At 42.3% G+C, this 25,563-nt stretch overlaps 1 protein-coding gene across 4 annotated transcripts; it reads right to left on the bottom strand.

The window, feature by feature from the left end:
- Window positions 1-739: 739 nt before the first annotated feature.
- On the bottom strand, window positions 740-23,275 carry dnm3b (dynamin 3b). 4 transcript variants are annotated; one of them, XM_085388674.1, is made up of 22 exons: window positions 22,996-23,275; window positions 22,114-22,440; window positions 20,183-20,256; window positions 19,723-19,872; window positions 18,721-18,924; window positions 16,507-16,605; window positions 16,119-16,279; window positions 15,596-15,738; window positions 15,314-15,449; window positions 14,614-14,681; window positions 13,835-13,973; window positions 13,600-13,686; window positions 12,388-12,458; window positions 12,141-12,195; window positions 11,319-11,348; window positions 10,456-10,569; window positions 6,505-6,614; window positions 4,960-5,074; window positions 4,196-4,360; window positions 3,811-4,046; window positions 3,536-3,709; window positions 740-2,419 (listed from the first exon to the last, which is right to left on the bottom strand). In XM_085388674.1, exons 2-22 carry the CDS (start codon window positions 22,272-22,274, stop codon window positions 2,377-2,379), a joined length of 2,535 nt encoding a protein of 844 aa, XP_085244800.1. In that variant the 5' UTR covers window positions 22,275-22,440; window positions 22,996-23,275; the 3' UTR covers window positions 740-2,376. The 4 variants fall into 4 exon arrangements, with proteins under 4 accessions (XP_085244800.1, XP_085244797.1, XP_085244799.1 ...); XM_085388671.1 differs by lacking the exon at window positions 11,319-11,348; XM_085388673.1 differs by lacking the exon at window positions 11,319-11,348 and having other exon boundaries at window positions 740-2,392.
- Window positions 23,276-25,563: the final 2,288 nt, after the last annotated feature.

Here is a 25,563-nt window from a genome sequence, read left to right as displayed (position 1 = left end):
CAATTTTATTTATGTAGTGCCAAATCACTACACCATGCAGATTTAATGCTTGCAGAACTTGGTTTGGCATTGCTTTGCTTATGTAAGCAAGGCCTTCTGTGCCAAATAGCTTGTCGAGATTACATGTTGCTCCAAAAAATACACATATTGTTCACGACATTGTTCACATGTGCACCATCCCATGGAAATATGGATGCTAGCTTTGGAAGTAAATAAGTGTATCTTGAGATCAGATTTTCAAAATGTATAAATAGTTATTGGTCAACAAACAGGACAGTTTGTGGCCATTCAGTACAAGTTTTATCCTTCACATACAAAGATTCATTTTTCTGAACCATTTAATGATATTATGTACCATAGATGGTGAACTTGCTAGATCATTTGGTAATTGACTTTATTACTTTTGAGATGTTCCACCGTGTGTTTATTAGCATTATACAACTTTTTCAGTTTTTTTGTCCCTTTCCTCTTTTGGAGAGTTTCATTTCTGTTCATTTTACGGTTGTGTGCTCATCCTGTTTCTTCAGGTGAACCTCTTCTCTTAAGTCCTTCTTTCACTAAAAGTGTCATCTTCTAACCAAAAAGTTTGAATCAAATATTTTTGAAGTTAAAGTAATAATAAGATACTAATTGTAGCAATAATCACATTAAATTTTTAAACCTGCATAGAAATACAAGTCCAAAATCCTGTGAATGAAACAATAAAGAGTCTGGCAAAGTGTGACATTATGAGGGAGAAGTTTATTGAGGAGAGATACAGAGACACAGAAAATAACAACTGATGCATTTCCCCAATTTAACAGTACGCCCTCTGCTAAACAATGCAATTTCACTACAAATGGAACCGTTTTGCTGTTGGTCATCAGCAGATTTATCTTTTTTTAATTACCTTTACCTATCCCCTTCTACATTTAGCTTTGGCAATACAGAATTGTAGTTCATGCCGGTAAGGCAGTCTAAATTAGAGAGAAGGGAGCATTTAGTGAGTAGAGACACGAGAGAGAACGATTAAAGCGCTAGGATCCTTGATGAGGTCTTTATAGTCCACAGGTACAGTATCTCCTTATCATTACCTACTTTATATACATTAGAACACAGTTTAGGCCCACATACACAATAACAAACTGACAGAGAAGCACTTATACGTTGACAATACAACCTTGAGCGCTGATACAAACGCTGACCAGCCAGCTTAAGTGATTGCGAGTAAAACGGAAGAGACTAGAAGAGTTTGAAAATAGGAATGCTAGTCATGATATGCATGGAGTCGCATGTTTCGAACCTGAGAAAAAGGCTAAATGGAAACATGTAAGAACATGTCCTTTCTTTGTTAATGGATGAACGTGTGTTCTGCCACGTTAAAATAGGTATTCTTTCTCTTTTCATCTTACTGTCAGCGTCTGCATCGAAGCTTAAGGCTGCAAGGGTCACAATTTGACCATTGTTACAGCACAGGTGGACACCTATGACGAGGTTAAATGCAGTATTGAGGCTGTTTTCTATATAGAGAGAATACTGAAGGTGCTCCTCAGCCTTGCTATGTGTGTATGGCTGCTACTACAACACAGGAACAACTCACAAAAGTCCAACATTAAAATTGACCCCGGAGGGTTTTTTGATTCATCATTAACAGCTTTGACCATGAAAACAAATAGAAACTGAAACGCCAACAAACGTGCAGACAGACGGCACATGCTCACGTGTTCCCGCACGCCCATACACACGCACATACACATAGTTATCCGCACACGAAAATGCATATTCACACATATACTAAGTTACAACTTCTGTTCCTAAGAGAACATCAAGCTGATATTTAACACTTAGGAGGGGAGGGGGCATTATACAATAAATTAATACAATACTAAATCAAACTCAGCCTACATATAGGCAAATTAGTCCCTCCCCCATATACATACGCACAAAACACGCATACACGCACGCACTCTACACACATACACTCCCATGCAATAAAAGCAGCTTATGTGCCATGCTGCATTTTGGAATGAGTAGGGCAGTACGACTGCTGAGCGTATTTTCATGTAGAAGCAGCAAAGTGGGGGCGGTGGTTGACTTGGCAAAGGGTTTGTGGACGGGGGAGAGGTTCCAGGGACCGATACTGGGTAGTGGACCTGCTAAGCAAACCTGGACCACAGGCGAGCAACAAGCACACGTACACATACACCACAAGACAAGTACCATATTGTACATAAATATATGGACATCGTCACCTGGCAGGAAATCGAGGGTCAAAGGGGGTCAAAGACTTCAGTGTCAGCACTAAGAAGAGACCAGGACAGCAGAGCCATGGCTAAGAGTGGGGGGATGAAATGGATAAGGGAAGGAGATAAGGATATGGGGAATCCCTTTATATGATTATGGAGGGACTTGTCTTGTAGGAGATGGAGGGGGCCGCCGACTTAGGGAAAGTATAGGTAATTATGTGGTGTGAGGTGCCGTAGAGCAGGAATATAAGGTGATTTTTGAAAAGATGAGAAGAAAAAAGAAGAGAAGGGAAGACGAGATAAGAGAGTAACCTTTAGTGTTCACACAAATTTAAAAGATATTTCTTTACATCGTGAATAAGATATGTAAATAGGAAATTAACAAGAAAAAGTAAAAACTTTGTCTTCCACACTAAAGCCAAATAAATATAAAATCTGAGGAATGTAGAGATTATTTATTGAAGCAGTTTGTCATTTTGGGAAATACAAGTCTGTATTATACTGTGCTCATTTCTGTAAGCTAAATATTAAGCTACTACTAGCAGTAAGTTGGCTTAGCCTAGCACAAGCTAGCCTGGTTGGCTCAGTCAGAATATCTGGCATAAGTTTGGGGTTTTTTGTACAGATATGAGCAGATATAATGTGTTACATTATACTGGCTAACTGTGTAACCTTTACGTACTAGCTGTTTCCTGCCTTGTGCTGAGCTAGTGTAAATGGGGATGGTGGTAGCTTTGTGTCAAGTGTGTGAATGTTAGCTAGAAAGCCCTTTAGCATTGAAAAAAGGGCTTGTTGGAGTGGGTGTCAATGAATGAATGAGCCATATTGTATAAACTGCTTTGAGCGCACAAGTAGATATGAAACCAGTGCATTTAACATATTCACAGTAAAATACAGAAATGCCAGTGAGATCAGTGTGAGGGACGTTCCACATGCCATAAAGCTAATGCACATTTGCTCAAACCTCCTTCTCCTGAGAATTAGTTTCATATTGCATTTTATTTCAAAATCTGTGTATTTTTGAACTTTTAGGTATACCATGTGACTTACAGAAGAATCTGTATTAATATTAAACGGCATTTACTTCAGGTCACTGCTCAACTATTGTTAGTTGACTACTACAGAAGCCCCGGGAGAGCAGATTGCTGCTGAAAAATATAAAACTCATAAAGAGCACATAAAGACCTGTTTCTAGATTTACTTTTCTCAAATTTGATCATTTCTAGGTGATTCCATATTTTATTCAATCAGTAAATGAATAGAGTACTTAATACAAAGAAAAGAGAACTGGAAGCGAGGACTGTACTCACCTTGGGATGCTAGGAGGGGCCCGATTTGGGCGGCTGGGAGCCTGAGGGCTATCAGCACTGTTATTGAAGGGCCCCAGGGGTCCTGGGCGGTTTGGTGGTGGCGGGGCCCCTCTGGGAGCTGGACGTTGGCCTGAAGACATCCTCCTTGGAGCAGTGGGGCTGGGAGGAGGAGACCTGGACAAGGCAAGATATGCGGTAACAGAATATCGTCATACCACCAAATGCCTTTATTTCAAATGGCCACAGTCTCCATGTGTACTGTAATTTTACTTTACCTGCGACCACCAGTAGATCCTCCCACCCAGGAGGTGTCAACAGGTGGAGGCAGTGGGACAGTAATGGTAGAAGTGGAGATATCACCGATGATAGCCAGCGCCTCCTTCAAGGCCTGGTGGGTTCTCAGTACCTCGTCTCTCCTCTGGGCCTGCTCCTGGGACTCATCCATTAGGGCATTCTGGTCACCGGCAGAGTACAGCTGGGCCAACAGCTCTGCGTTGATGAAGTCTTTCACCTAGTGGCAGAAAGAGGTAGTGGAAGATGGAAAATCATAATTGTGAAAATGAAGAAAAAGCACAGTCCTGCTGTTTTAATACAGTAACAACCAAAGAAAATTTGTCTTTGTTTCCTATTTAATGAAGACATTTAAGTATTTATTTTTACATTGTTGATCATGAGATGCATGATGGTCTTGGGCATGAGGTCCCTGATGCACTTGTTGACTATAGCCATATAAGAGTCCACCAGGTTACGGATGGTTTCCACTTTACGCTCAAGCTGAGGGTCCATGGAGAAGTTGTCTGTGCTAGTGGTCTTCTCACTCTCAACCTGCAGATGTAGAAAGGCAGCATTTAGATCCATGCTGGCAAGTGTACATTTGCATGTTAACTTCAGATTTTCTATAATTTTGCTTTGTTCTGTATATTTTATATTGGATTTGTTTTTTACTTTAAAGCATAGTATGTGGGATCACAAGTCACCGTATGTTATGTGTACACAAGTGTTTTCCTTTTCCCATGTTGCCCTGTATGTAGTTGTAACCTTCCCATTTTATTGTAAAGGTTAGTTGCTTATGTGGATTTCTGTGACCTTTCACATCTTTGTTCTTCACCCTTCCCTCATTATTTTTTTTTTATTTAGTTCACCTGTGCCTTGTCTGTGCAAATAATCCATGTGATATTTGATCATAGTCTTGTCTCCCCGTCTTGTGTCTTTTCCTGCTGGCTTTCTGTATTTGCCTCATTTGGGTTACTGGATTTTTTTCGTTGCTGCAACTGCATCACTTTTTGTTCACTTCAAGTTTTCTTTAAATATGTTTTGATTAACTCTAACCTTAAACCTGACCTGCCTTAAGCCTCATGCTCTCAGCAATTGGCTCTACATAAAAATTAAATGAAAGGAGCTAAATTAATGGAATTTTTTCCAACCGTAATTGTCTTCTCAGGATAGACCCCAGCACGCAGGAGAGACGATTTCCAGCTGTCCACATCATCCTGAGAGTCGCAGGCCAACTCCAGGGTGCGATTGTCCTTATACACATTCCTGAGGACAGGAGAGCATGTGTGAGACAAAGCGAGAACAAAGCTCATAATCTGTACTATCCCATGTAAAAAAGTAGAAGAGTGTATTTAATTAAGCAAATAATCTGGATTTCTCAATTTGAAATCTGCTTCTGATACAGTATCAAACAGAAGGCCAAGTTGAACCCACTGTAAAAATCATACATTTCTATAGCAGACAGTAAAAGGGAGAGGAACTTTAATTTAATGCATTTAATGCTTTGTCTATTACTTATTTACTTTGATGCAATATGAATGGTCATGAATGACGTCTTTATCAGTTGGAAAAGCTGTAAAACCAATAAAAATTATAGTTAAAAGTCTAAAATTCATGCCTTCTACCCATCTGCCAAAGCAGTCCAGTGGGCCAGATGAGAATATTTGGCAGACCGATTCTGGCCCTCATGCCTTCTGTTTGACACCCCTATGCATTGTCACTGTATTTGCACATAATCAAATTCAGATGACGATGCAAAAAATGTCTAATTTTTTAAGTTAACAAGAACAAAACTTAGAAAACTGATCAGGTACATGTGAAGGCGATCTCTCGCCAAAATTATTCGATCAATAAAAGTAATTTCCCTTCACCTTTAACTGGCCACAAACTAAAGTCATTTCCATTTCTCCTTTTAGGCTATGAAACAGAGTCTGAGTCGAACTCACAGAGTCACCTTTAATATTTAAGAATGTGCAGTTTAAAGTTTCAAACCTCTAATGTGAGGCTATCATGTTAAAAATAAACAGCGGCAGAGAGCACACACTGAGCAGTAACTTAAATATGTTAATCTCTTTATTTTACTTATTTATTTTATTCTCCATGCTTGTGACGATCAAAGTAACAATTCTTTCTGCAGCATTAGGCCTGCCAGTGTTGCATTTTCTTTATTTTTTACATTCTTCATATCTATTCCTTTGAGAATGCCTCTGATTAGAGTTAGTGGTGCTCAGTTGATGAACAGAATCAAATGACACATCCAAGCCTCTTTTTAAATATGAACAAATCAACATATGTATATGCTTATTTGCTAGATGGTGTTTTGGCACTCTGCACATACATCAGCTCACTACTGCAACATCAAGACCTTCAAGGACCTCAGTTTGTTGCGGCAATTTTCTATAACATGCGCTGTCTAAAAGATAGTGTGTCGTAGCACCAAATGTACATCAAATGTAACTGTCAAACTTCAAAAACTGAGAAGGATCGAACCTAAATCTTTGTAGCTTGTCTTAACCTGTATTCACACTCCACTATAAGAAACATAATCCCAAACATTTCAGCCTCTGCTTCAACACACAGGCCTCCGTCTTCTCCATGCGTGTGCTCTAATAAGTCTTGGTTCCTCTAGGCATCTATAAATCCGACTATTACAAAGGTTAATAAAAAAGCAGATATTTGAAGATCTCTCAGCTGACCTTGACTCCGTGTTAAAGATGCAGAATATGTGCTTGCTGGACATAAAACTCTTCTCCACGTCGCGCACCTTCAGGTTGTCCAGGGGCAGCATGTACTTCTTCTCTTTCTCCTGCGGACCAGGAAAGCAGAAGGTACGTACCGCAATCACTTTTTTTAACCGAAACATTTTCATCTGCCATGCAAAGAACAGCATTATGTGACATAGGTAAGAGAAAAGGTGACATCCATTTTTTTGTTTTTTTGTAAGAGAGGAAAAAGAGCTGAAAGAGTAAGAGGAGGGACAGGAGGGAGGAGGAATGGGGGAGAAATGAGAGTGGGAGGTAAGAGGGTGGGGGGGCAGTGGGGTGAGTAGGTGGGAAGGGAGAAACAGAAAGAAAAAGGGAGAAGGAGAGCACATGTGGAAGTCATTACAGTGTGGGTCAAGACACAGTCGTTCTTCACGGTGCGTTTGCTGGTGGAGAGCTGGTAGCTGTCGGGCGGGGAAACTCTGGTCGTGGTTAAGAAGGAGAAAACGCTGATATAATCGCACAGGAGGTCCAGATAACACACCACTCAAGCAGTGGTGTTGATGTGGAGGACACACAGGTTCTGGCAGGAGCTGTGACAGATCTTTTATTTTTTTCATCCCAGCCTTCATCTTTCTTAACTGTCTTTTTTTTCCTTTTATCCCTCCCCCTCAATATTTTTTCAATATTTTTCCTTCCCATTCCAGAGGGGCCCACTTCCTGCCTGATTTTTCTTCTTCTTTTTTCTTTTTTTTGAATGAGGGAGAGAGAGAGGGAGCAAGAGAGATTAAATGACAGCCTGGCGTTAAAACTCAACATCTGGTAGTGCTTAGCAGCACACAGGGAAGCAGGGAAGGAGGGAGAAGTTAAAGAGATGGCGGCTGAAGGAGGGAGGAAGAAAGACCGAGAAGAAGGAGTGCTGAAGTGGATTTACAAAAGATTTGCAGAACAAAGTCCACATCTGGCGCGATGGTCTGGAACGTGGTGCTAGATGCTTGCAGGTAAGAATTAAAGGAGATAAGGACGGGAGAAGAAGACGCAGGAAAACTCTGCAGACCCTTCTGTGTTCTATTCCCCAAGGGGTCACTACAACCCATATATGGTCACACAGGTCCCCTCCCTCTTCCTCTCCCTTTCTCACTCACTCACTCACTCCCCCCACCTCTGCCTCCCCCCCACCCTCCGTCTCTCTCTTTCCCTCTTTTTTGTAATATCCCCTCCCTGAACGTGTAGCCAGTCTGTCCCGGTCGTCTGAGCGAATATGCCACGTCAAGGCTGGATACTCCTCATGGCCGGCGTGACCAAAACGGACCGCGAGGGGACCCCGAGCTTAAACGCCCACCAAAACAAATAAGCGAGAGATGCGACCCAAAAACCAAAAGGGGGGAAAGAGACGAATGCGGATGAGACAGAAACTTTTTTGAAAAGTTTTCGACACGCTGGATCCTTTGCTGCCAAAATGGAGAGGAGGCGAAGGGAGGGCACGGACGACGGAGCCGCAAGCATCTGGGGAAGCAGGAAAACCAGCGCACAAGGCCTGGCTCTAATTCCGGCTCCGTCCACCCAGTGTTCAGACTACCTGTTCATTGTCATACTGGTGTACAGTAGTCTGCACATTGGTTAGACTGGGCATGGACCCTCTTCTGTCAGTCTGTCTTTCTGTGTCCCTTTCTCTCTCTCTGTTTCTATATCAGGTCTTTGACATGTGTGTGTGTGTGGGGTGGGTTTGTTTTTATTGCATCTTTTGCCTCTTCCTCACTCTTCACTATTTTGAATCTTTTTGCAGTCTGTATTTGTTCCGTATCATCTGTATTTTGTCCAAAGCGCCCTCTAACGCTCACCACTTTCCTTTCGGTTCTTTTGGGGAATAAACATATATCACCAAACATCACCAACACTAAGTGCAGCTTTGAAAAACCAGGGTGTAAAAAAAAGAAGAAGAAGAAAAAAAAAGAATCAGTCCAATCAGAAGCTTTAACCCACAAGCTCGCATAATTTATGGCATGAATGAGTAAATGTGCAGGCTGCTAGCCTGGTGCCTCTGATGAAGATGTGGTCCTGTGGAAGTGGGGGTGGGGGGATTGGGGAGGAGGAGGAGGAGGAGCGAATGTGGCTGCAAAGCATCAAACACAAGCCAAAGGAACGAAGGGCCAATCAATCAAGTGGAGTTTGAAAATACAGTCAGACACCTCCAGGGAAGTTATTTCAGTGGGTGGTCAGAGTGGGACTGGAAAACTGTGAGGCACAGGACAAAGGAGCTATAGTAGACTTCTAAGGTGTCGAACGCTAAATGCTAAAGGCTGATAGGAAAAGTGCGATAACGCAAATAAAACAAAAGAGAGCTATACTCATAAATATGGCTTCAGCTAAGAGCGATTGTTCCGTCTATTAAGTTGAGATCTTGTGCTGGAGCTCTTTTGCACACTGTGACACATTTAAGCATTACACATATGAAGGATTAAAGGAAATGACTGTCATGAAGTGATTGGTAAGGATGTTGAAGGTCGGTCGAATTGCGGGAAGGGGGGGGGGGGGGGTGTTGAGCAGGGCACTGATATTGAGTCGAGGGGTTTCTCTTCACCGCAAACACTGGAGGCTCATGTTTGGATTACAAACTTATAATTTTCCTGCCAAGAATGCAAGCAGTTCCAAAGTAACTGGCAGCCACATTAAGAGGGAGAGAGAGAGAGGGAGAGAGTGGGTGAGTGTGCAGATGTGTCTATGTGCATCCACGCATGTGCACGTGCATTGGGACTATAGAAAGTTCACAGAGTGTAAAACAGAAATATACAAGGCGAAGCCAGCGGAGTCTATAATTTCCTGCACCACCACACTGACGTCTCAAATGACAATCTTTGGACTCGGCGCTGCGCGGCCCCATGTGCTGGTCTCAGGGCTGAGTGTGCTTTCATATATTTTGGGTGTCTGCGATTGAACATTTGGTTGGGATTTGGTCCTGTTCCAAATTTGCAAAAGAAGAAGAAGAAGCAAATGCCTAAACTCCCAAAGGAAAGAGGTGGGGAGAGAAGAAAGAGAGATATGAGGGGGGTTGAGGGGGGATTCGAGACAAAACACAAGATGAACGGAAAGACTGAGTGAATGACAGAAATGTGGCCAAAACTCCTCGCAATGGTGACTCATACAGTAAACTGCTCCATCACGGTGATGATCTGCTGCTCAGCAATGCCTGAAAAATGCACAAAAAGCAGTCGACCGGTCTGGGGATAAGTCGAAAGAACGCCCAATTGGAAGCACATATGTTGTAATGAAGGCTGCAGAGAAGGCCATTGTCTCTGTGCATTCCCCTTTTTGGAGCCGTACCACAGCAAGAGACTAAACGAGGCCCAATAAACAAGCAGAGACCACACCGACTGGCTGAGGGAGTTGCAGTGTGTCTGCCTATCTACACTTGCTGTGCAGAATATCCTCCAACCTGTACAGCAGGCACAGACAGGCAGATAGACATCAGCCCACCAAGATTAAGCCAGGAGGATGGACCGAATGCTTCATCCTGTTCATGCAGGCTTGTGGTGCAGATGGTGTGCTCAGCTACAAGACCAGTATGCTGCTGCTGGTTGGTCTGTACTTGATATTTTCAAGGATAACTGAAATAAATAAATAAATAAAATTCTTTTTGACCAGTGATTTGAGTCATGTATCCATGTAGAAAGTTGAATGCTCCTTCCTTTCAGCATAGCGTCTTTAAGTTTTAGTTATTTTTATCCCAGTATAGTAAACGTGTGACATACTATCAGTATTTTCAGGAAGAAACAAAAAATTCAAAGTCAAAAAGTCTAATTAACTATAAGGAGACAAGCGTGGATACTGAATCCAAACACTTAAATCCTGGCCTCCTCATCACAACAGCCAACGCCTCACACAGCACATTTGAGCCACAGAAATAACATTGTATAAAAATACTGATCATAGCCGCTTTAAACCTACCTCGTCATCCTTGAACCAGGAGAGACTCTCAGCAGTCAGGACAAACCAGTACTCCTTGGCTCCTCCCTTCATGATGCTGATATTGTTAATAGTCAGCCAGCCTTTGCGGATGACCTGTGAGGTGGAAGGAGGTGAGGTCAGAAAGTCAGGAAGACATCTACGGACAAACCCTGCCCCCAAAAAAGTAAATAAAAACATAAACTACACGTAAAAGAAAGAGAACGACACGGTCCTAATGATCAACGACTCCTCCGCCTTTCAAGACGGACACCGCAAATTAGTGCAAATCACCCAAAGCATGACTTGCGATGAAATGCGTGTGAAGGTCAGGTTAGGTGTGTCTTTGTGACTCACGGCAGAGCCGAGCGTGTGACTGTGTGTCAGTGCGATCTCATTCACTGTGCTCACAATGCCACAAGCAGAGGCCCGTGTTAGCTGGTTAAGTGACCGCCGTGTTTAGTGCTTCAAGCACACAGAGTGTGTGTGTGTGTCTCCTGTGGTGTATTAACCCTACAAGCCCTACATAAACAGGCCAGAGGGCACAGTGCCAAGTGATTATTAGGTTAGATAACTGTCAGTCTTACACCGCCTAAGACTCACAAAGGAGGTTACCCGAATCATTACAAAGCCTTTGTGTCTTAGGCCCAAATGAGAGAGCTGCTTTGTAGCTGAAAGCATCCCAGGACACCAAAAAGAAATCTTTTTTTTACGCTTCTTATCTTATCTTAGAGATTTACTTTAACAGCCATGCCAAAAGCACATTTTCACTATTACATGTTTAGCTGGTAACCCCCTGTAGTCTGTGGGCCTTGGTGGGTGTAGGCGGTGTTAGAAAGCACACATTTATTAAAGAAAACTCTTACGATCAGGCCTGATGCAGGAGGAGAGGAGGCCTACAACAGGAAGGGATGTGGGGGTTTTAGACACCATGTGGCACTAAAAAAAAAGGCAAATTTTCTAATGCAACTTGTTTTAAAGTTGACCCTCTGTTGAGCCTCTGGCCAACAGAAGTGTACACAGCCAATTAGCATTCTTTACCTGTCAGAGTGGAAAATGAGGGGAAAATGTTTTCTTTTATGTAGCAGTGCTGGAGAGCACCACACAATGGGCTGAGTTGTTACTGCAGGCACAAATTACATTGCAAACCATAACCCACAATGAGCGATACTCACCAACAGACACCCAGCTAAGAGGGCAGCTGAGATTCTCACTAAGGGATGGGGATGAAATGCAAAGTGGCACCTTGATGACACAGGAGGGGTTCAAACAAAGGGAAATGTCTCAACAACAACAACACCAGTGATGATGGTGGCAAAAAGTAACAGAACCCAAGAGATTCTTTCACTAAGGCTACTGGAAGCAAATAAAAATAAAGAAATAAAGAGATCAAAATAAAACACACTGTTCAAAGTTGGTGCCCAATTAAAACATAATACAACATGCATGACGAAAGGGAGAAATAAGTAATAACATAATCTAAAAAAACAATGCAAAGGTAAAATGCATATAACATAATGTTTGTGCAATGCATAAGATTTACTCAAATGAAAGAGAGTGCTTTGCACAAGATCTCTTTCATTTCAGCTCTTTGTATTTTCTTTGCAGTAGCCATCTTGCCGCTGTGTGGGTGTGCAGTACTCCCTCGACCTCCACTGTTTGACACACGAGACGTGACAAATGCTCACCTGATTGCCTGCTGAACTCTGGCTCTTATTAGTCTGACTGCTCCTCTGCTGCGCGCTGCCGCCCAGAAGCAACAAAACAGAGATGGAAGGGCGATGCGGAGATGAGAGGCAAACACAGAGAAAATAGAAGGTGACAAACATGATGGGGTAAAAGAGGAGTTTCTAAGCATTTGTTTTTACTAGCCTGACATGAGCAGTATTAAAGAATGCATCATAGTAGAGCTAAGTTGAGGGATTGACTCTTTACTTAGCAAATCCAATGAAGTCTTCGTGGTTAGTGTTGATGTAAGAGAGCTGGATGTCAATCAACAGCAGAACCTGGAAATGAAAATCAATGTGTGAATTTGGGTAAAATATTCGCATTGACTTTCTTTAGTTGGACAAGCAGCATTAAGACCTCACTTTTTTCTGTACTTTAAAAAAATGGACATATATCCAGTGTGTCAACTGGTTTGTGAAACCCTGTTATGAATCATAGACAGTATGACACACAAATGTGACTTCTGGGTTGGAAAAATGAAGTCAATGCTGAAGTGCCTTAAACCTGCACTGGTTGCAAGTAACTTCCAATCCTATAGAAATCTATAGGGAAACAGCTTTTTGATGTAAACACTGACCTGTTCAGTTTGTGATCTCAGTCACTCATTTTGGTTCATGTTGAATAAAACAAAATTGAATCTTTATCATTGTGTTTCAAAGTATTAGATTATCTGTATGAAACTGCACTGTCATTGACTTAACAATGTGTCAATCATGTGTTATTAGCCTATGAACATGCAGTTTCACAGGTCAAATTGTCATATCTATTATTTTGCAAAGATTTGATTTATTTTATTTATCTATTTTGTATATTACATTAAATTATTTTGAAGATGTTGACAGTAGAAGCTCTCAAAAACTTCAGAAAGAAGCAGTGAGATAATGGTAGCTTACACCCATCTTTTATTCTGTTTGTTTAGCAGTGTCAAATTTTAATATTTGTCCATGTTGGTTTCTTTCTTCTCAGGAAAAGACCATGTTCGGGGGGAAAGATGGAGTGCTAAGGTGTAGGTTGTATTGACACAACAGAGACACAGCTACTTGCTAATTAGTGCTAAGTAATCTCATAGTATTATAGTGTACTAATATAGTGACAGCTAAAAATTTACTCACTAAAAACCAGAGCATGTGAAGCAACACTTAACAATCTGTCATATTATTGTCAAATATTTGCACTAAAGTGCCTCAAAAGACTCGTTGATGCTCGCTAGCTTGAGCAGTAGCCGGGTTAGCCTATGTTAGCATGAAGAATATAAACAGAGAAACAGCTAGCTTGGCGCTATCCAGAACATAAAGCCAAAGTGTGCCATTTGTACACAAGTGACAAGTTTTGGAAAAATTGTGAGATAATCTTTGCTATTTTTTTATATTTGTTTTGTTTGTTGCCTTTGAGTTGTTACTAAACAGTAACAAAACAAACCTGATCCTTGGCCCGACTCTCTCTGTCTCGGATGTGAGACGTGACAATTCTCTCAGTTTCCTCACGCAGCATGGGGAAGCATTCCAGCTGAAAACATAGTAAACAGCTTATGACTCCTTCTACATAATGAATGTGAAATAATATCATAAATAATGAAAAACTTTAGATGAAAACCCGAAACATCAGTCTGGTAATATTGTTCCAGTACAACAAAGCCAATGAGCAGAAGCGCTACCTTGTTAGAACACTGGCGTACGGTGTTAATCAGCTCCTGGATGACCATGTCCACACACTTGACACAAGGCTCCTTCAGCTTTATGACCTGCTTCTTCACGATGGCTTCAAATGCCATGTCTGGGGTGAAAAGTCCAGTCCTGAATCCCACGAAGAGTGCAAGAAAAGAGATGATGAACATTAGTAACACATGTTTTGGTTCCACATATATTCCTGCTTTTGATTTGTGTTTTGATTCAGCTAGATGTAACCACAGCCTTCACATGTGGTTCTGAAAATAAATAGATCACCATCTTCTACTGACGTGAGTCACTGCAGACCTGTTTTTGTTTTTGGAAGGAATTCAGGCTCAAAATGTGGTGGTGTCTTAAATGTCAGATTTTCTCTTGCTTGGGTGGCATTTTTTTTGGTTCCAGTGGCTAACCACTGTGAATCAATATAGAAACACACATAGTCAGAACTGAACATAATAAAAGAAAAGGCCTGCTCCACCCCAGTTCATAAATACTCATACAAACTTTATACTTTCAGGCCTTTTCACAAACCAAGCTCAATGCTGGTAATTTCTCACCATACCAGAATGAATATCTGTGGCCACAGCCAGAAAGCTGTGAGCAGTAGCAGAGCACAGGCTCAAAATGTTTGAGGAACTGGATGCTTGAGCTTGAAAAACTGGCATGAACTACTTTTGGCAAGTTGATGTGGGCCTGTACAAGGTATTGTTGGAACAAAGACTAGTTTAGGCAATATCATATTCTCGCCTGATAGACAAAACCCTACCTGATACCGTGGATGTTCTTGATGGCATAACTGATCTCGCGACGCATCTCCTTCTCATCACACTCCATCTGCGGAGAACAGAGAGGAAGAAATGAAAGAACTGAACAAATGTAATGGATGGGACAGCGGGAAGACTGCAAGAGCTCTTCATGCTGAAAGATTAAAGAGAAAGAACATTCTGCACTCGGAGTGTGAAGAAACATCGCTAATGGTGAGGCTATTTGAGGATCATTCAAAAGAAAATCACAATAGAGAATAAAGGATGGAATTACAGTGTGCATGAAGAATAGGGAGGAAGCAGAGGAGGAAAACAAAGGAAGAAATGATGTACTTTAGTCATATACATTCTTCAAAACTTACATTTGGTTAAAATGAGAAAGAAAAAAACCGAGGGGTGTCACTGTTTCTGCTGTTCCAGATTCACGAAACAACAGAAGGTGGAGTTTTATGTCATTAGGTACTAATATGTACAAATAGGCCAAAGCTACAACTTATGACATGCCCTCATCTGAAAATGCACAGGGAGGATTGGGGCTAAAAAAAAAAGAAAGATACACCATCCTATTTAATCAAACAACTGCCATATAATGTTGTTTTAAAGCTTTCATCTAAGTATCTGTGTCATTTTAAAATCCTGGCTGTGAGACTGTGTTAAATGTGACCCCAGTGATTGCATTTCGTTTTAACTTCAGTATATCACCTTGACCAACTCAAAGGGGAAACGCTCATGAAAGATGCGGTTGATTTTTGCTCCACCAGACAACTCCACTGTGTCCACCTGGTCCCCTGAACCCTCAATTCTCTTCTCAAAGTCCACGGAGAACTGCTGCACCATCCTGTAACATGAAAAATGGAAAACCTCAAAATAAATCAACGATGATTCATCATATTCAATATATGGTAGGATTTCTGCAGCAAACACATTTTCTGCCAGCAAAATCGAATCTGAATGCTTTGTCCATGGGAAAAATGGGGTACTGACTGCAGCAGCTGCTTGGTTTTGCGAGACGGGTCATCGGGTCGGTATCCCCGGTATTCCTCTGCCTCTTTATCCAGAGCCAACAGCTGGGACTGCAGCTTGCTGCGGAAAGCTGGCAGGGTGTCCCGGATGTGGTTGGTAAGTTGCTTTAGAGACACAAAGCCACCATATGAAACGCATTAAAATCATGGTTTCATTGATAATTCTTACATATTTGCCATTTTTTGCAATACAGAATAATTACAGTCAGGACTGTTTATTTTACTGTAATCAAGGAGGATTTAGCCAAACACTCATTCAGTTACACTGCAGAATGAAAATGTGAAATGCTTCCTCCAGTAAATGATAAATTATTAGGAGCTGAGCTAGAAAGCGTGAGTGTGTTTTCCATCTACTTACAGTCTTATATCACCCACACTGATATGCTGTATAATGGAAGCCAACAATAAAAAAAAAAGTAGGCCGCCCTCTTATTAATTATGTAAAGTATATGGTGGAGAAGCATTGGTGGGGAACCTGTGATCACCTGGTTGAGCATTTTCTGCAGGCGTGGAGTGCCCATTTTCTCAGCCATGTGCCTGTATGCTGGGTGGGACAAAAAAAACTTCCTCTCGGCTTCTAAAGCTGCCTTAATGTCCTTCCTTCCATCAATATCCTTCTGACTGCGATTCACCACTCCGATGTACCCTGGGAGCGAACAAAGACGAATATAAAAAAAAAACGAGAATCTTAGTAGCAACTACACGAGTAAAATAATGAGAGAATGGATGTGAAAGCAGGTAAAACCTGGACAGACATTTGACTCTGAGAACAAGAACACAGATTGAAGTTTTCAGAGCGGAGGAACTGTAGGAGAAGAGAAATGGCAAGAGCCAAATAGAAGCTGGCTACATCGCAATAAAACAAACACACACCTCTCCGAAGTGGAAGCAATTTGTTCTCCAGGACATCACGGGCGTCTGTGCCCTCATCCATCAAATCCAATTTGGTGATCACTCCAATAGTCCTCAGACCTGGAAAGGGCATCAAAAAGACGTACAATGGGAAAGGAAGTGATAGTCATTAGGAAACACTAGCTTCTTTTAAAGGTTTTGGGTTACTCTTTTTAAGCACAGAATTAGATTAGAATTAAATTTTTTGCAGTTTTGCCTGCTTTTAAATCAAACAGTATGGATGCGACTGAAGTGCAGACTTTCAACTTTAATTCAAGGGGTTTAACAAAAATTTTGCTTTAACCGTTTAGGAATTCCAGCCATTTCTGATAAAATACTTGTATTATTTTAAATATAAGAACTGTTTTCTATACTTGAAAGAAACTCCTTCGCATTTAGTGACTGCCTGAAGTCTAGAACCCATAAACGTCAACATATGCTATGTTTACCCCCTTAAGATGCCCATCTAGGCTTTTTTTGTGGGTCTCTCTGCCTTCAGTTTTGTCTTCAGTAGCGGAAACGCATGCTCTATTGGGATGGGATCCGATTTTGCCATTGAAGAATATTCCTTTTCCTTGAGAAGTCTTTGAATTGCTTTTGCAGTATGCTTGGCTCATTATCCATTTGCACTGTGAACCACTGTCTGATCAGTTTTGCAGCGACAGCACTCCTCACACGTCATCCTGCTGCTTCTATCAGCAGTCACATGATCGATAAACACTAGTGACCCAGTTCCACAGCCATACATGTCCATGTCATAACGCTACCATCACCATGTCTGACAGATAACGTGGTATCCTTCAGATCATGAGCTCTCCTTCTCCTGTTTGTCTCCTCTCATCTTTCTGGTGCAAAGCAATCTTGCTCTCATCTGCCCAAAGAACTTTTTTCCAGATCTGTTTTCTGGCTAATCTGGTCTTCTTGAGTGTAACTCGTGGTTTGCACCATGTATTTCCATTAATTAAGGTGTTTCTAGATTGTAAACCTTGATAATATTAACGGTTTATGATATCTCTCAGGTTTTTCAGGCAAAATGATGGCCTTCCTCACTTGCACTCACATTTCTTTGGGCCCCATATTTAAAATGTCAGTGAAAAGCTATAAAATACAAAAGATTTTACCTAACAACAACAGAACAGACTTCATATGGCCATGAAACTGCTGTCGGTCAACCAAGAAACCTTTGAACCTCTGAAAATGGGAAACTTTGTATAAAAATGGGTGTAATTACTAAACAGTGAATGCCATATTTTTTTTTTCAAACTCACCAGATTAATGCTCACAGCTTGCACTTCAATTACACACAGATTGTTTGATTTAAAATCCACTCTGGTGAGTATTTTGTTTTTTGTATTTATTACAGTGTAAAATTATACAATCCTCACACTGAGCAAAAAAGCTTATATTACACATCTGCTTCCTTTTATAATTAACTACACATTTATTGTTTGTTGTCCATTATACTAAATGTTCCCATTTGGGGCTCATGAAGGTCTGGGCCTTAATCCAGCTTTGCATCCAGCTCTTGCTGTATTTTATTGCTTCCCTTTTTCCACGCTTTGTTCTTCTTTTCTCTATTCTAAAGCATCCTTTCTCTGTTTCTGCTTACCTCCTGTATTCCTTCACCTCACTTTTCTTGTCTGATATAATTCGTCTTTCACACAAGGTTATTTTGTTCAAGTCCTCTTTTTGGCTATTTCACCCTCTTGTCCACTTGTGTATTTTCGTCTCCTGTCTGAAGGTCAAACTGTTCAGTTAGGTGGATTCTTTCTCTTTTCTTATCATTTCTATTCATCTCATGCAGCTTTTTCTTACCCCCAACTTATCTGCCTATCTTTATTTCCACACAAGTTAAGACATTCGTTTTCTTTCCCTTTCCTTGTTTATCATTTGATTTGTGCATTCCTCATCTCCACTCTCCTCTTCTCTCAGACCCTCGTTTCTAATAAAAATGTGACACTTGATCATTCCCTACAGGGAAATTCTGCTTCCACATTCAGAGCAGTCAAAGCACAAGGTCAGACACTGAGCACCCACCCTGCAGCTGACAGAGATTGAAAGTCTTACTGAGGCTGGCCCAGTAACCACAAAGCCACTGTGTACTGACTTCATTTCCTTCAGTTTCTCATTCTACATCCTTGCTACAGCCTCTTTTATTCCCAATATCTGGTGCTTACCCCAGCATCCTTGCCTTACCCTGGGGGTCCACATCCTTCGCCAGTTTCAGGGCATCAGAGTTGGCCAGGTCAGTGTTGGCCGGAGTGACGGCCAGGATCAAGCAGCTCTCTCTGGTGATGAACTGCATGATCATATCCCTGATCTGTTGCTCGATGTCCACGGGCTGGTCTCCGACTGGCACCTTAGTGATCCCCGGAAGGTCGATGAGAGTCAGGTTCAATACTGCACAATCAGAGGAATGCAATGTAAGAACTGGTTTGACATTTCTGTGATGTGCAGCTAGTCCAACATTCATTTAACTATGGTGGTTGATAACTAGAACATTTGGCTAGATTCTGTCTGTTCAACTGTTCAACAGTGCATAAATATGTAGGCGGCTCTGAGATACCATAATTTAAATCAGCAAATTAGAGCAAACAGCTAAAGGTTAAATGTGTAAATACACAGCTATGCACGCTTTTACTAACTGCAAGCTAGTTTTACCTCATAAGTTATCACCAGTTTCACATTTCCAGCTTAAAATTAGCTTTTTTTAAAGTGTATCATCTGTGGTTAAAGCTTTATAATAATATGAGTAGTCATTTTTGCAGCAATAAAGTTCTGTGAAGCAGATACAGTGGGAGAACAACTTCCATTGACGACTAAACAGGTAAATAAAGTGCTATGAAATAAAAGTCTTAGTCGGTAAGCCTCTTCTTAATAGCACAAACAATCTGAGGGCAGCACAACGGAATATGCTATGCAACCATATCAACACAGAGCCTTTAAATGATCTGGTTGCCTGCCTGCCTTTCACATCATCAAAACTCATTCATATCCAGCACAATAACTTCACAAGCAAAACTATCTTCTTTGTTTCTAATGACCCAGTTTTTAAAGAGTCTATCTGCCAACTGTTCAAACGAGGAGCGAGAGTATGATGACTCACAGCTTTTCACGTTCTAGTTTGATTCAAAAGTGTTACTGCATACTGGCACTTGGCAGTAAAAAGAGGAAAAAGGTGAGTTATTCCTTTCGCACCATTGGGGGAGTAAACCCGCAGGTTGATGGGGACGGGAGATATGCCTTTGTTGGCCCCCGTGACACGGTCCGTCTCTCCCTCGATCTCCTGGCGAACCTCGTCGAAGTCTGTGAACTTTTTCCCTTTGCAGTGGAGGAATTCAGCCCATTCTGAGAGGATGAAAATGGAGAGCATATAACAGAGATTAGTAATGGCTGTGCTGCATGTGTCTGAGTGGAAAATAATGCCAGAGCGGGAGGGAATAAAAGCCAGAGAGAGAGGGAAAAAAAAGCAGTACCATTTTAAAAGGAGAGAGGAGGAGGCTGCATTTGTGTGTTTTGTGTGTGTGTGTGTGTGTGTGTGTGTGTGTGTGTGTGTGTGTGTGTGTGTGTGTGTGTGTGTGTGTGTGTGTGTGTTTGTGTGTAAGAGCATGTGTGTTTGCATGCTAGCAAGTGTGGGTGTGTGGCTGTGTGCACCCACCTGCAGAAGAGTTGATAAGCTGCAGAACCAGGGGCCTGCGGGTGACAATGCCAGATCCACGGGGCAGAAAGTCCCTGAGGACAGACAGTCAATCAAAACTCATTACATCAAACCGCAGCAAATGTAAACCTCTTTCCAAGAAAGGCTATAGATAGCATAATGATAATGTTATTTACAGCTTCTACTTTTGAAGCCTTGGAAGGCAAATTTCTTATAATTACACCAGTTACGATGGCATGACAGCTAGCATAAAGCTTTCAGTGTCATTCGTGTAGTCTGCTGTAGGCCATTTCAAAACAAGTGGGGGAAAAGGGGCCATTTTAAAACATGTCCTGTGGCTTTCAGCTGCTGCTACTGCAACACAATAACTCTAACAGTAAAGAACAACCTGACCCGATAAACAACAGGTCAGAATAGAGAGCTGCATCGCTGACGGCGAGCTCTCCCAGTTTAAAATAGTGACTTGCACATGCAGGCATGCCACACACCTATCAGCCTGCCTCTTATGCTTTAAGGTCTGTTTCAAGAACCTTATTAACACATATTGACCCTCAGAAGTCCCTAAAGTGGGTGAGTTGTTTTTCCTTTTTTTAAAAGCCCACTACTTGTCCATTCAGCGCTGTGCAGAGCCAGTGCTGGACAGATGGACCGTTACTCAGCATCACGACTCTAAATGAGGGCTGAAACAGAACTAAATCAATGCATCCATCTGGAACTGCGTGCTTGTAAGAACATGCAATATGTGGTTACAAAGACATTCAAGCTAATGGCATTTTAGTTGTGCACCTCCATAAACACTGACAGGCAGGCTTTAAAAGAGTGGCCAGAATGGGTGCAGCAGATAACGACTGACTTTCAAGTATGTAGTGTGGTTCAAGCTTCAAAAACAGTAGTAATGAAATGGCATCTTTTAATAGACCCTCCCTGCATGTAAAATATTCTCATCTAAAAGTAAATGTCGACACTATATGCTGTAATGTATGCTTTCGAGTGTCTGGAATCTGAGCATAGCTCCAATAACCCCGCTGGTATTCTTTCCAGAGACACAGAAATCATCACGGCCAACAGCTTGTTTTGCAGACAGAGCAGTGGACTTCTCCCCTTAAAACGGACACGTGACGGGATCCCTAATCGATTTAAAAAGCAAAGTTCTCATCAAATTTAGAGAATATACGATTAGTACGTCTCTCTATTAATAGACAACTGAGGGACGCTATAATTAGCTGTCAATTAAAAGGTCCCCAATCTCTTTAAAATGCATGGTTATAAAGAAACCATGGCAACACATTATTGTCTGAGAATAGTGAGATTCTTGTAGCAGATAACACACTAGTAGCTACTGGACAGCAGGAAAAAATGTCATTGTGGAGCCTGGATGTATTTCTCATTTTCAGATTCACTGCTTGCTGCTTATGGAGTTGGAAAAAACAACAACAACCCAGATATATAAATCAAGGGTGAAAAAATTATGAATATTCATGTGTTTGGAGAAGTGGGAGCTGACACCTCTGCATGAACAGTAGGATGGTGCTTTTATAAAGGTTACATGCAGCAATCTGCATTTTACACAACATCCGAACATAACGCCATCAGTACATGGTTCACGGAAAAGCAGCGGTTATTATTTTTAGGGTTGTGAGGTGGCCTCCTGCAGCTGGTGCTGATTGGGCCAAAATCCCCAAAGGTGCTGCTGTAACCCAAATAAAGCCTCCATCCCCTGTTGGCGGTCACAAGATATGGATATGTGGTACCAAAAAAAAGAGAAAATAAAACAGCAGCACAGAAAGTGACTGAATCTGCTCGCCTTAAGGTGCTTCAACTGTGACTTAAAGCAGGGGAAAGATGGTCTGAACTCTATGGGGCCAATCTCTTATGTCATCCTCAAGGTTAAAGTGAGAAGGGATTATCCTATTTCTGTTTGTCAATTTTACCTGCCTACAAAGTTCTCCAGCACAGAGCTCTTTCCTGCACTCTGGCCTCCGACCACTGCGATCTGCGGCAGGTCTAGGTTGCAGGCCTGGCCGATGGAGCTGAAGGCATCCTGCAGCTTGTTGACCAGCGGGATCAGCTCCTCCATGCCACGGTTTCCCATGGTGCCTTTAGACGGAAGGAATTGAGAGAGAGAGCAGGAGGAGGAGGAGAGATGAGGGGGAAAAGATGTGGCTCTGCTATATTAGTCCAGGACTACCGCGGTGCTTGTTGATGTAGTGAAGTCATCTAGGCGCGCATTGCCCCGAGCCAAGCGAGGGTCGGACCGACTGTGGAAGCAGCGGAGAGAGAGAGAGAGCGGACAAGAGAGAGGCCAAGAAGGAAACATACAGCGGGAAAAAGAGCGAGAGAGAGAGAGAGAGAGAGAGAGAGAGAGAGAGAGAGAGAGAGAGAGAGGCGCAGAGAGGAGATGTGAACAGATAGGGACAGACAATTGAGACAATTGCGCAGTTGCTTCCAACCACCACAGCCCCCCTCCCCTCTCTCCTTTTCTCTTCCCCCCACTATTTCTCTCTATTTCTATTTCCCTTTGACACAAAAACACACAATCACAGCGACACACACACACATGAAGGCTACACTTTCAAGGGCATTCGGTGAGCTCCATATCGCCACCGTGCGCAGTCCCGTGCTCCGGGAGGCTTGACAAATCAAACACGAATCACGCTTTAACAAACGGCACAACAAAGCATCCTTCGCGGCGAGAGGACACACACGCATACGGTGATATCGCAATAGAAGACAGCTACCAGTAGAAAAAAAAATATGCAGCACGGGATTGATGCCAAGATTGTGGTAAACTATTGTGCGGCTGTGACATTTACCCCGCCTCAGGATTCCCTCGGTGTTTTCAGTGCCCGGTCGCTGTCCAGTGCTGAAACGAGGCGCAGATCAGGCAGCAGAGACGAGTGACACAAGACCCTCGGATGATTATACGAGCACCACCTGCTATGGCGGTGCATCGGCTTAGCGTGAAACTCCTGTGCATTAATGGTGCTCGCCTGCGGGGGCTGGCGTTACGCTCGGCTGGATGTCAGAGCTCTCATCCCGATCCCAAATTTGCCTTTGACAGATTAATCATTTTCCCCTCGCTCTCACGCTCCTCTTTTTTTCCGCGGTGTAATTGCGAAGCTGTCAGAGGCTATCGACGCTTCGGAGGACCAATAGAAATCTCGAGATTGAAGCCGAGGCAGAGAAACGCGGCTCCCTATTGGCTGGGCGAGTACAGGTTAGGCCTACCTGAGCCCGCCCCCTGTTTACATCCGTGCCGTTTCTGCCGCTGTGACTCATGCGGCACGGCTGCGCATCGCTGCAACAGAAGAGGTGAATGCGCTCCTGCAGATCCCCGCAGTAGCAGCCGAAAGCAGCTGTCGTAAATTTCTACCGCTTTCAGACGTGGCACGGTCGTTTTATGACACCTTGCTTTTATGCGCGATAGAATATGATCCTGTATGGCACTCAAACCACGCTCGGTGATGTAAAGAGCGTATGGGGTTTGCTCTTGAGCAGGCACAGACGTGTGAGGCCTGGCCTCCTGACTGGTGGAAGCGGTCATGCGGAAAGGACGGTGCCATCCTGCCTTAACCTCAAGCAGGACGGCATCTGTGCCTGGTAGCGCCGGGTGACATCTGCTGTCATCAGAAATAGTCTTTAAAGAGAAAACTGGTTTGCTTTCAAGAGCCCTGAGCCGAGAGGTTAAAGAGTAAAGTGCTGGCTCATAAATGGAGGCCACAGTGGAGCCTTCCATTTATTTAAATTATAGTAAAAGCTCAGGGGTTAGTCGGCATTTCCCCTTTTCATTATGGCCAAGCCTTTCAAGCCGGGTCCACTCGTAACGTCACGCTGTAGTGAGCACTAGAGGGCAGTAACGACCAATGCTTACTGGCCTTATCGTTGAGAAAATTAAAACGGGCTATTTCATTGAAAAACAAAAAATATCGGGACAATTACAGAAAGTGGAGGAAGTACTATCAAGTCACTGCATTAAAGGAGTTGTCTTTAAGAGGGATGCTGACAGTGTGACTATGTGAACAGTGTGAGCTTACCCATGAAAAGGGCTGTCCAGTAACAACATCAATCCAACACTTCTCTCTCGCCGTTGCTTTCATCCCCTGCCAAAGCTCGTGTGTCCCGATAAATCTGGGGCAAGGCCAGAGCTGGTCTCCAGGTCAGTATGTAAGCCTCAATAATGCAGGTGGGCCTGTTTTTAGATCAAGACCTGGCAGCTACCTTAATACATGCTTCAGTACTTGCTGGTCAGCAGGGCCACCTTAAAAATGAGGTGCTGGATGATTTATTGGAGATTAGTTATTGTGGCTCTGGGCCACCAGGTTGATATTTACTGATTATCTTAAAAAAAATAAAACATAAATATAAAATAGCTACAACACTAAAAGAACACAACCTTCTAAATGTTTGTGTTAATAGGAAAACATGGCACCACTTCCTGGTAACATCAACATCAGGGATGCCGCAGAGTATTTGAAATAGATAAAAATGAATATATATTAAAGTTTGTGGAGAGCAGTATGGACTTTTAAATAATTTTTTGGAAATGTATCCAAAATATTTAACTGTGTTCATACTATAGATAATAATTACATAATCAGTCTGAATACATCTGCCTTCAGGTGTTATTTAATCATCAGGTCAGGATCAGGATGACTCTGATGAAGGCCACAGGTTGGTCAAGCAATAAAGCTGCTCTTCATACCCCAATATTGAGCTTCAGCCTCTTTCTACACTGATTAGTGCAGAACTATAAATCAGACATCAAACGGCTGTGTCCTGTCAACCCACGATAACTTAGGTACTTGGTTATCTAGGCAAGGCAGAATGAATTTATTGCCAAGCTTATAAATACATTAATTCAGAAATTAATTTCTAACATGTTTGGCACATTTGATGAGATGTTTATTTATTGACTGATTGTTTATTTGACTAAATTGGATCCATTTTTAAATTTTGTTATGGCACTTTCAGTCCTCCACAGTGTGCCTGTGTGGACGTGTGTATTTGCTTGTAATTATATGCGCACTTTGAATGAGAGGCAGATGGTCAAGAGCTGGTGGAGAACATATTATTGGCTTCAGGTCAAAGAGAGGCCGGGGAAAGGAGTTATCAGCATGCCGGTCTCCATGAGCCACTCCATCATGGCCTTGAATCATCGATTACCCATGCTTGACTGCAAACAGCGTTTGGACAGGACGGTGGCATCTGCTTACCATATCTAAGCTCATAAATCTGGGCCCTACTGTATCCGGTTTAAGACGTACCAGAATGCAAAGTGCTGTACAGCAAAGTCCAAGAAGAAGCCAAAGACAGCAGCGCACATGTTCAGTCTGATGCCGCATTAAATGTGTTTCTAAGGAATTCCTTGTCCTTTCATTCTC

The sequence above is a fragment of the Rhamphochromis longiceps genome, linkage group LG18, assembly GCF_057381845.1.
Source record: "Rhamphochromis longiceps isolate RC_006_pf linkage group LG18, R_longiceps_female_GT1.1, whole genome shotgun sequence".
Taxonomy (NCBI): domain Eukaryota; kingdom Metazoa; phylum Chordata; class Actinopteri; order Cichliformes; family Cichlidae; genus Rhamphochromis; species Rhamphochromis longiceps.
Note: the sequence above shows the minus strand (reverse complement) of the source record. Positions and strands in the feature narration are given on the sequence as shown.

Excerpts from the sequence above, each read along its gene's own strand:
- dnm3b (XM_085388674.1), bottom strand. The coding sequence starts at position 22,274 with ATGGGAAACCGTGGCATGGAGGAGCTGATCCCGCTGGTCAACAAGCTG. Across the intron at positions 20,257-22,113 it reads CTGGAGAACTTTGTAGGCAG|GGACTTTCTGCCCCGTGGAT; the intron begins GTAAAATTGACA and ends GTCTGTCCTCAG. Across the intron at positions 5,075-6,504 it reads ATCTTTAACACGGAGTCAAG|GAATGTGTATAAGGACAATC; the intron begins GTCAGCTGAGAG and ends TCCTGTCCTCAG.